Source organism: Mandrillus leucophaeus, unplaced genomic scaffold, assembly GCF_000951045.1.
Source record: "Mandrillus leucophaeus isolate KB7577 unplaced genomic scaffold, Mleu.le_1.0 Scaffold15, whole genome shotgun sequence".
Lineage (NCBI taxonomy): Eukaryota > Metazoa > Chordata > Mammalia > Primates > Cercopithecidae > Mandrillus > Mandrillus leucophaeus.
In genome coordinates, this window is record NW_012101476.1 from 1,405,509 (window position 1) to 1,416,181 (window position 10,673).

At 42.2% G+C, this 10,673-nt stretch overlaps 1 protein-coding gene across 1 annotated transcript in view; it reads right to left on the reverse strand.

Annotated features, from left to right (window-relative positions):
- The window catches only part of POLR3A (polymerase (RNA) III (DNA directed) polypeptide A, 155kDa), a 50,965-nt gene that overhangs the window by 28,765 nt on the left and 11,527 nt on the right, over positions 1–10,673 (reverse strand). The window contains exons 10-14 of the mRNA XM_011974942.1: positions 7,192–7,332; positions 4,025–4,094; positions 3,425–3,552; positions 3,097–3,235; positions 1,272–1,436 (exon numbers count right to left, since the gene is read on the reverse strand). Of these exons, the coding sequence (XP_011830332.1) occupies positions 1,272–1,436; positions 3,097–3,235; positions 3,425–3,552; positions 4,025–4,094; positions 7,192–7,332 (643 nt within the window). The remainder of the gene's footprint in view (positions 1–1,271; positions 1,437–3,096; positions 3,236–3,424; positions 3,553–4,024; positions 4,095–7,191; positions 7,333–10,673) is intronic.

Sequence of the window (10,673 nt, forward strand, 5' to 3'; positions counted from 1 at the left end):
AAAACAAAACACTGCCTGTGAAGAGGAATACTGAAAAATAATATTGGAAATTAAATACATAATAGTGATAAAATTTTAAAAATCAATGGAAGTATTAAAAGATAAAGTGAATCTAGAATAAAGAAATGGCAAACAGAAGATAATTAGATAATTAATCTAGGAGTTCTAATATGTAATTAACAGAAATTCCAAAAAGAAAGAACAGAGAAAGTAAAAGAGAGAAAATTATTAAATAAATAACATAAAATTTCCAGAATGGAAGGACACACAGTTGCAGATTAAAAGAGATTACTGGGTGCTTAGCACAATGAATGAAAAAAGACCCACATCAAAGGTACATTGTTGTGAACTTTCAGAGTGAGAAAAGAGAGGATTCTGAAAGTTTCTAGAATGAAAAAAACAATTCAAGGGCCAGGTATGGTGGCTCATGCCTGTAAGCCTAGTACTTTGGGAGGCGGAGGCAGGTGGATCACTTGAGCCCAGGAGTTCAAGACCAGCCTGGGCAACATAGTAAGACTTCATTTCTACAAAACTTAGTTGGGCATGGTGGCACGTGCCTGTAGTTCCAGCTGCGCCAGAGGCTGCAGAGAGCCAACATCACACTACTGCACTCCAGCCTGAGTGACAGAGCAAGACCCTATCTTAAAAAAAAAAAAAAAAAATCAAATACAAAAACTGGAGAATAAGATTGACAATACCCGTTAACAACAACTCTGAAAACAGGAAGAAAGTAGAGCAGTACCTTCAAAATTCTGAGGGAAAATAATTTTCAATCTAAAATTGTATACCCAGGCAAGTGTAACAGTGGAATACAGATTTCTGGGGCATGCAAACATCACTTGACACATGGCACACTCAAAGCATGAGCAAACAAGCAAACAAAACAGAGCAGTGAAAGCACAGTAGGCAAACACTGAGTAATTCTGGAGAACTGAATCATGGACAGCCCCAAGTGTTGTAGTGCTTCCACAGGTATCTTGGAAGCAGCCCATTAAGGATGTTTTATAACCTAACCCTGTCTGGAAGACGGTAGGGAGCTACTGCTGGTTTTGAGAAGAGAACTGAAAAGCAAATTCAAACCTGTTGTGAAACTATTCAGTAGAGTTAATTTCATTAATAACAGCACACATGATTTAGCCTGGAACAAGTATCTTTTTCTGTGTGTATATGTGCGGTGGGGATGAAATGGCAATGAAAGAACAAAATAACATAGACCCTTAAGACTGTAACAACTACAGCTTTAACTAAAAGGAGGATGCTGAGATACTCACACAGGTAGACAGGAGCCAGCCTGGCGAGCCGTGACATGGCATCCGCAGCTTCATTCTGTCCCCAGTCTCGCAGCAAAATGTAAAAAATATTGTTCTTGGATCCTGACCCTAGGGTTCCTTTGTCCATGCTGCCACTCATCAACTCACTGTTCTGAATTGTAACATCTGGAAGAATGATTATGTATTTAGACAAACAATTATTTATTACTTTGCTTTAATTCCAAAATGAATTTGAGACAATTGAGAAACTATGTTCCCATACTGACAGTTAAAGCAAAACAAATAGAAAATCTTCTCAAAGTTTTTTTTTTTTTTTTTTTTGGGAGGGGGCAGTGGTTGAAGGAAAACCTGGGAATTTTTGAAAAATATAAAAACTCCAGTTAGTGTGTAGTCCTAACCCTGAAATATACCAGTTGACCGTCACTCTCCTCATGTGAACTGTGGGTAACAGTATCAGGCACTTGCTATCTTTACGTTATGGGATATTTTGAGCATCAGATGAGATAACATACAGTAAAGTGCTCTATAAACTGTAAACAATTTGTTACTCATATATTAAAAATGAATAAAGGTACCATCATGTACAGCCTATACAACAACAAAATGAAATTCATATCCAAAAAGAAACAAAACATAGTCTAAAACAAGAAGTTGAAGTATTTTAAAGATCAGAGAGCATAGTTCCAAAGAAATAAGCCTGAGGAGTATCAGTGCCCTTCAAAACATTTGCTCTTCATTAGAAGACAGCAGAAATCCTGACCTTCAGAAGAATCTGCAATTCAGTTCTTTAGTAGAGTCCTGGAGTTCCATTTCTAGTCCCGAGGTCTCGCTAGCAAAGCCCATTCTACATCAGTGCTATTCAAACTAGGCTGCTGGGGAACTGCTTGGTAGTGGTCTGGGTAAGCTAACGTGCTCACGTCAGAAAGTAACTCAATGGATGCTGGCTAAACAGCAGTGCTCTGTGGACTGCACTTCGGGTTGAACTGGTTTAGACGGACTCAGATGACCTGCATGTAAATTCTTTCCCTGGCTGGGTGTGCTGGCTCACAACTGTAATCCCAGCACTTTGGGAGGTTGAGGTGGGAGGATTGCTTGAGCCTAGGAGTTCGAGACCAACCTGGACAACATAGGGAGAACCTATTCGTCTTAAAAAAAAAAAAAAAAAAAAAATCAATCCAGGCTAGGTGCAGTGGTTCATGCCTATAATCCCAGGACTTTGGGAGGGCAAGGTAGATCACTTGAGGTCAGGAGTTCAAGACCAGCCTGGCCAACATGGTGAAACCCTGTCTCTACTAAAAACACAAAAATAAGCCAGGCATGGTGGTGGGTGCCTGTAATCCAAGCTACATGGGAGGCTGAGGCAGGAGGATCGCTTGAACCCAGTAGGCGGAAGTTGCAGTCAGTTCAGATCGCGCCACTGCATTCCAGCCTGGGGGACAGAACGAGGCTCTCTCTCAAAAAAAAAAAAAAAAATTAAATGCCTTAAATAATAAAATCCTTGTTGATGACCAAAAAAAAAGATGACAAAATAAAGACAAACTGTACTAAGTGACAAAAACTAGTCACTTAAGACAAAACACATTTAGAGAGAACATTCTAACTACTGCGTCACGTGTCTACATGATCTCTACTTTTAAGAGAAATGGGGAATTACATCTGAGAGAAGAAATACCAGCTACATTTTCCTGAAGAATAAGCTTTCCACCTAAGGCTTAGAGAAACACTGAATTTGCTTGCTAAGTGAAGGTACCAGCAAAACTGACAACCAGCCACTTGCTTTTCTGTCCCGTCCTTCCTCCTCCCCACCCGAGTTCCATCCACTCACAGGAATCATTGGCACAGAGATCTTCCCCTTTGCCACAGTACTGCTTGCCCTTGGTTCGCAGGTTGGCCCTCACTGGATTGTCATCGCTAGGCCTGAGGATGACACTGAAGATCTGCTTTCCGGTCCACAGGGTGACAGGCTGAGGGATGGGAAGAAGCCTGAGAATCAGTGGGCTGAGCCTGGTCTCAATCTCCCTTCAGTAGACAAAGCCAGACGGCCCAGGGACTGCACTCGAGCCTGGCACCAACACAGTTCCACTCACTTCACCAGTCCACCCACACGAACGCATACACACACCTGTGCACTGACACACAGCTCCCACACACACCTTTAGGATCGTAGGCGGTGGGAGGCGAACTTTAATTTTCTCATCCTTGCCAACCAGTATTGAAGCAATGATTTGGCAAGCCTTGGCTCGATCAAAGAAAGTGTCCTTGAGAGTGAGGAGATAGGCACCTAAGCATTAGGGAATGAAAAACAAAGAAAACAAAGAAAGGAATGAAATTGTGAGAATACTGCAAGGTTTCAATTTTAAAATAAACTTGAACCATGACCAACAGCATGAATTAAAACAAACAGCCGCTTATTGGCTTTCTCCTTCAACTAGGATCTACCTCCACAGGAACATGACTTTGTTTTGTTCACTGCTGTATCCCCAGGCAAAAGGGACAGATTCTAAGCCAGACACTAGGTTTAGAAAATCCCCAGTCCATGAGAGGAGCTCACTAAAGACTTGCTGAATTAATGAATAACCAACCAATTAAAAAAAAACACACACAAGGAGGTTCATGATCAAACTTAGTAAACAAAAATCCAAATTAAACACAGGCGATTAAATAGCTTTTCAAGTCATCACATGAATCACTATGAACGAGGAACACTGTGTTCCAGTCAGAAGTCTCCTTTCAAGTGAACTTCACCAACCCACCTGTTAGAAAATCCTGAATAGCAGCAATCAGTGGTTCCCCATTCCTCGGGGTTACAAGATTTGCTTTAGTCTGTGGGAAAAGTAAGCGCAGTCAGTTAGCTGTTCTTGGACGGATGATGCAGCCCAAAGCCTGAATCGCAAGGTTTTTGAATAGTTATGAACAAATACAGAGTAGCAGAAGGATGAGGCTGAGAAATGAAAGCCAGGGGTCTGAATCCCAGCTTTGTCACTAACTCCCAGTTCCTTTATCTGTCAAGGGAAGAGAAAAAAATACCAGCAAGATTGACCTAGGAGGTTCCTACCAACACCAAAATGAAATACTAACTGAAGTTATTTCAGAATTCTATGAAAAACTCTACCCATGTAAGAAGATTTTATTGTTGTTTGTTTTTGAGACAGATTCTTGCCTATAGCCCAGGCTAGAGTGCAGTGGTGTAAATATAGGTCACTGCAGCCTCAACCTCGTGGGGCTCAAGCAATCCTCCCAGCTCAGCCTCCCAAATAGCTGGGACTACAGGCCCACATCATCATGCCCAGCTAAGCTTTTGCATTTTTTTGTGGAGACGGGGTCTTACTTTGTTGCCCAGACTGGTCTCGAACTCCTGGGCTCAACTGATCCTCCTGCCTTGGCCTCCCAAAGTGCCGGTATTACAGGCATAAGCTACTGCACCCAGCCCTATTGTTATTACTAAATGCACTTCTCCAAAGAAAATTCATTTCTGTGAATGATGAGGAGCGTTGTTACCTCTGAAGTCAACCAATTCCACACTTGTCCACAATAACGACAGAACTGTTAAATGTCCCTTGGTTAAAACATTAAATTCTAATAATAATCAATCCAATAACAAAATTTAATTAAACATTTAATGAGGGCCTATGTTGGGCAAAAATGGGTGTTGGGTAGTAAAACATAATTAACTTATGTAAAGAAGGCTCTGTGTGTATCAGAGTACATTTGCTCTAATCTTGATATGAAAATGCACATGTGTTTGTGGGTTTTCTGGGCCTTTTCACCCAGAAAGCAGGGTCCTCGCTGACAAAGGCCTATCACCACCTACTTCTGAGCCACTATCCAAAGCAGGGACCCTTCAACCAGAGTGGGAGACAGCTGTTCAGCCAGATGTGCCTCTTTATTGCACACTGCCTGACTGCTCTTACTCCTGGTTTAGAGACTCTCTCTGAGTGGGATACAGGTCGTCTAGGGGTAGAAGCAGAGTGCAAGGGGCTGAGACTTGTGGATTTTGAGAAAGTCTCCTGGGTAATTTGGGGCCACATCCAAATTAGAGCCCTATGAGCTCCATTAAGAACAGCACCCTAAATCAGAACAATAGGCATTTTCTCACTTGAAATTGAGGAAACTTGTCCACATGGTAACTAAGGATTCTTCTACCCCCAAATCCTTGGAGACTTTGTTTTATTATTGCCATTTGCAACCAATGAAATATGCAGTTATAACACAATGTCCACAGTACGGATCCTCAATGGCAGAGTCAACAGCGAAGTCTTTAAATGGTTGGTTGCAAGCTGATGGCTATTATTCCTAGCAGCATTCTAAACATTACTTTTTGTAACAAAAATAATATATGCTCATTATAGAAAATAAATCTAAGGCCAGACGCAGTGGCTCATGCCTTTAATTCCAGAACTTTGGGAGGCCGAGGCGAGCCGATCGCCTGAGGTTGGGAGTTCCAGACCAGCCTGGCAAATGTGGTGAAACCCCATCTCTCCTAAAAATACAGAATTAGCCAGGCATGGTGGCAGATGTCTGTAATCCCAGCTACTTGGGAGGCTGAGGCAAGAAAATCACTTGAACCTGGAAGGTGGAGGTTGTGGTGAGCCGAGATCACGCCATTGTACTCCAGCCTGGGTAACAAGGGTGAAACTCGGTCTCAAAATAATAAATAAATAAATAATAAAGAAAATAAATCTAAACATACAGACAACTTAAAACCCCCAAACCATGCATGTGATACTGAAAGCCTAAACCAACAGGTTTAAAAGCATCACATCAGAAATGGTTAAGTGTTTTTGGAGGTAGGGACACTTACAACTGTAAGACTTACCATTTCCTAATATAGGAAGCTGGAATACTGAAAAAAGAAAGCCTAAAGCTCTTAAATACTCAATAGCTGGGGATCATGAAGTTCAGGAGGGGAGAATCCTGCACAGCAGGTGCCACATCCCACTGTGTTATTGCTGGGTCAGGAGTGTATAGTACATGTAGTGCCAACAGGTTTGTTTTCTTTTTTTTCTTTTGAGACAGGGTCTTGCTCTGTTGCCCAGGCTGAACTGCAGTGGTGCAATCACAGCTCACTGCAGCCTCAACCTCCTGGGCCCAAGCAATCCTCCCACCTTAGCTTCCCAAGTAGCTGGGACTACAGGCGTGCATCACCACACCTGGCTAATTTTTGTAGTTTTTGTAGAGATGGAGTTTCGCCATGTTGTCCGGGCTGGTCTTGAATTCCTGAGTTCAAGTGAACCACCTGTCTAGGCTTCCCAAAGTGCTGGGATTACAGGCCTGAGTCACCGCGCCTGGCCTGTGCCAACAGTGAAAGCCCAACTGTAAGCTCCTTAACAGCAGGCATGTGCCTCACTATCACCAGTCTCCTGAAGCACCTACTGGGCACTCCTTATGCATGTGTAAAATAAAATGGTGGTAAGAGTTATTATCATTACATATAATACTGCATCCTTTAAGAAAATGAAGCATGTAATATAGTTTAGGAAGGTTTCCATTCAAAATGTTCAATAAAATGTATCGGTGCTTAAAGAATCTTCAGCTACTGGAAAATTTACTTAGGTAGGACGTCTTCTTCCCTGGTTACATCCAACACGGATATTCATATATTCTTTTCGTACCTTGTCATAACTGGCCCTCATGTATACATTTTCTCCCCAGAATCCACATTTATAGGCCAGAAAATCCCCTCAACACATCTGTTACAGACCCTAACTCATGTATACACTACAATTTCCAAGAGAGATTCTTCAAAGGCTCAAAAGAAACCAGTAAAAAGAGAGCTATATAGGCAGTTAGTGGTCGGTTTAAGAACAGAAAGAGCCTGGCTTCTTTGGCATTGTTAGTTGTGGTGGTGTTTTCACAAGTTCCCCTTTGCCTCCTTTCAAGGAGCTGTTATGCAAAAGCTGGGCTGTGCCACCCTACATACCCCCATCAGAACAAGGGCCTCTGCTTTAGCTTCTTCTGTTTGAGGAAGATGAAGGTTCATTTCGTCACCATCAAAGTCAGCATTGTAGGGTGTACAGACACACTCATTAAATCTGAAGGTCCGGTGGGGCTTGACCCTGGCCTATGGAACACAAAACACAACACAACACAACACAACAAAACAAAACAAAACAGGAAGAGGACTTAGGCATTTATCCAAAAGCTCCTCGTTTTGAAACATTAAAAATGATTTCCTAGAAAACCTGGCACTGGCTTAAGAAAGTAGATTCCCAGTATGTTCTGTCGAGTGATATATATCATTTATGACTTATTCCCAGCCTGGCCAACATGGTGAAACGCTGTCTCTACTAAAAATACAAAAATTAGCCAGGCGTGGTGGCACACGCCCGTAATCCTGGTTACTTGGGAGGCTGAGGCAGGAGAACTGCTTGAACCCAGGAGGTGGAGGTTGCAGTGAGCCAAGATCGTGCCATTGCACCCCAGCCTGGGTGATAGAGCGAGACCCCATCTCAAAAAAAGAAGAACAAAAAGAAGACTCATTCGAGAAGCTTTATTAGATTGAACCAAAGCAGTGAATTTCAACAAAGGTGCCAATGTGAAGGCTTCTACTGGCCAAGGATGTCATGGTTTCAAGTATCAAAAAGATTAACAGAAGTTGATTAAAATACACTAACTAAATAAAAACCCATGTGTTTATAATGACACTGAAAAAAGAGAAAGTCAACACAAACAAAAAACCCCAACCAACCTTGTTGGAAGTTACTGAGCACTAACCCCCTTTTTTATTTGAGACAGAGTCTCACTCTATTGCCCTGGCTGGAGCGCAATGGCGCGATCTCGGCTCACTGCAACCTCTGTCTCCTGGGTTCAAGCGATTCTCCTGCCTCAGTCTCCTGAGTAGCTGGGATTACAGGCGAGTACTACCACGCCTGGCTAATTTTTGTATTTTAGTAGAGATGAGGTTTCACTGTTGGTCTAGAACTCCTGACCTCATGATCCACCCACCTTGGCCTCCCAAAGGGCTGGGATTACAGGCACGAGCCACCGTGCCCAGTCCTTTTTTTAAAAAAAAATTTTTTTCCTAAGCACACGAACACAGGAGAGCACTAAGTTCTTACTACCCAAAATGACAATAAAGGAAAAAGACTTAACCATTTACACTGCTTTTGCTTTAAGAGCTGCACCTCTGGGCAAGCAAACAGACCTAATTAACAAGGGGGTATTTTCCATTACAAGAATTCTAGATAATAAATGTGAAATGAATGATAGATTCAAAAAGTGGGCTTCCATTTTGTAGCCCAATAAAATAACACAGGCAATGATGATAAATGAATTAATTAGAATGAATTCACTGCTTGCATCTTGACTCAAACCACAAAAAAACATCTTTGAGACAAACGGAGAAATCTGAATATGAACCAGGTATGGACCTGGCAATGCTAAGAGATGACTGTTAGTTTTGTTAGGTATGATTACAGCACCGTGGTTATGTAAGTTTTTCTTACAAACGTGAACTGAATACATATTGAAAACTGACACACATGTGGGTTCACTGAAGAAAAATGGGAAAGACAAAACAAGTGTGGCTAAATCTTGAAAATTATTGCATATAGAGGATGGGAATGTGTAAGTTCATTAGATCATTCTCTCTACTTTAGTGTACATTTGAAACTTTTCTTTTTCTTTTTTTTTGAGATGCAGTTTTGTTCTGTCACCCAGGCTGGAATATAGTGGCGCAATGTCGGCTCACTGCAACCTCTGTCTCCCGGATTCAAGCGATTCTCCTGCCTCAGCCTACCGAGTAGCTGGGATTACAGGCACGTGCCACCACACTTGGCTAATTTTTTGTATTTTAGTAAAGATGGGGTTTCATCATGTTGTCCAGGTTGGTCTCAAACTCCTGACCTCAAGTGATCCACCCGCCTTGGCCTCCCAGAGTGCTGGGATTACAGGCATGAGCCACCGCACCTGGCCTCAAAATTTTCAAACAAAAAAAATTTCTACTTTTTTTTTTTGGAGACAGGGTCTCATTATGTTGCCCAGGCTGGAGTGCAGCGGCTATTTATAGGTGTGATCATAGCACACTGTAGCCTTGAACTCCCAGGCTCATGCGATCCTCCTGCCTCAGCCTCCTGAGTAGCTGGGGGTACAGCTGTGTGCCATTGCCAGTCAAAAAAACTAATAATTACATTTTGCAATGTTCCAAAGCCAAGCAAAACGTTCCAGAAAGAGAAGGCTTTAGTTAACGCTCTACATACTCACAATCATAATCCCATAATCACAAACTACTTCTTAGTTATTTCTACTGTTAGGTAAACAGACTGATATAATGTGTCCAGACTATCCCAAAATGAATCTAGAAAACAATATTACCATAAGAGGCTGCTTAAACAGTTTTCAATGGCTCATGGATTAACAGCTTTACAGATAGGAGAATCTATGAATATTGAACAAATTAAAGCTGTGTCTCATTTCCATTTTAAATCTCCAGAAAAAGGGACTGCTGCTGTCGCAAAACTAAATCACCAAAAAAATATGGTTTAAGGTCTTAGTTGGAGGACTACTGTAAAGAAAAAATCTTTTAAGCATTTTAGTTGCTTAGTTAATATGCAAAGTTAAATTAAAAGTCAATTTTCCGGCTGGGCACAGTGGGTCATACCTATAATCCCAGCACTCTGGGAGGATCCATTGAGCACAGGAGATTGCAGCCTGTCTGGGCAATACACCAAGACCTCACCTCTACTTTAAAAAAAAAAAAAAAAAAGGCTGAGCACGGTGGCTCATGTTTGTAATCCCAGCACTTTGGGAGGCCCAGGTGGGGGAATCACCTGAGGTCAGGAGTTTGAGACCAGCCAGGCCAACATGGTGAAATCCTGCCTCTATTAAAAATACAAAAATTAGCGGAGCGTGGTAGCATGCACCTGTAACCCCAGCTACTTGGGAGGCTGAGGCAGGAGACTCACTCGAACCCAGAAAGCAGAGGCTACTGTGAGCCAAGATTGCACCACTGCACATCTTGCCTGGGCAACAGAGTGAGACTCTGTCTCAAAAAGAAGAGCTGGCCATCATGGCACATGCCTGTAGTCCTAGCTACAGAAGGCTGAGGTGGGAGGATCCCTTGAGCCGAGGCAGTAAAAGCTGCAATGAGCCAGATTGTGCCACCGCACTCTAGCCTGGGCAACAGAGTGAGACTGTCTCCAAAAAAAAAAAAAGTCCATTTTCTGCCATACCTATTTTGTATAAGTTTGTGTACACAACACATATACATGTGTATGTTTTTGTGAAATCATGCTAGTCACTTTCAATTAAATCCTCTCTTAGTGTTTTGTATGACTATTACATTGCAAAGATTAAAAATTTAATACAGGCCGGGCGCGGTGGCTCAAGCCTGTAATCCCAGCACTTTGGGAGGCCGAGACGGGCGGATCACGAGGTCAGGAGATCGAGACCTCCTGGCTAACA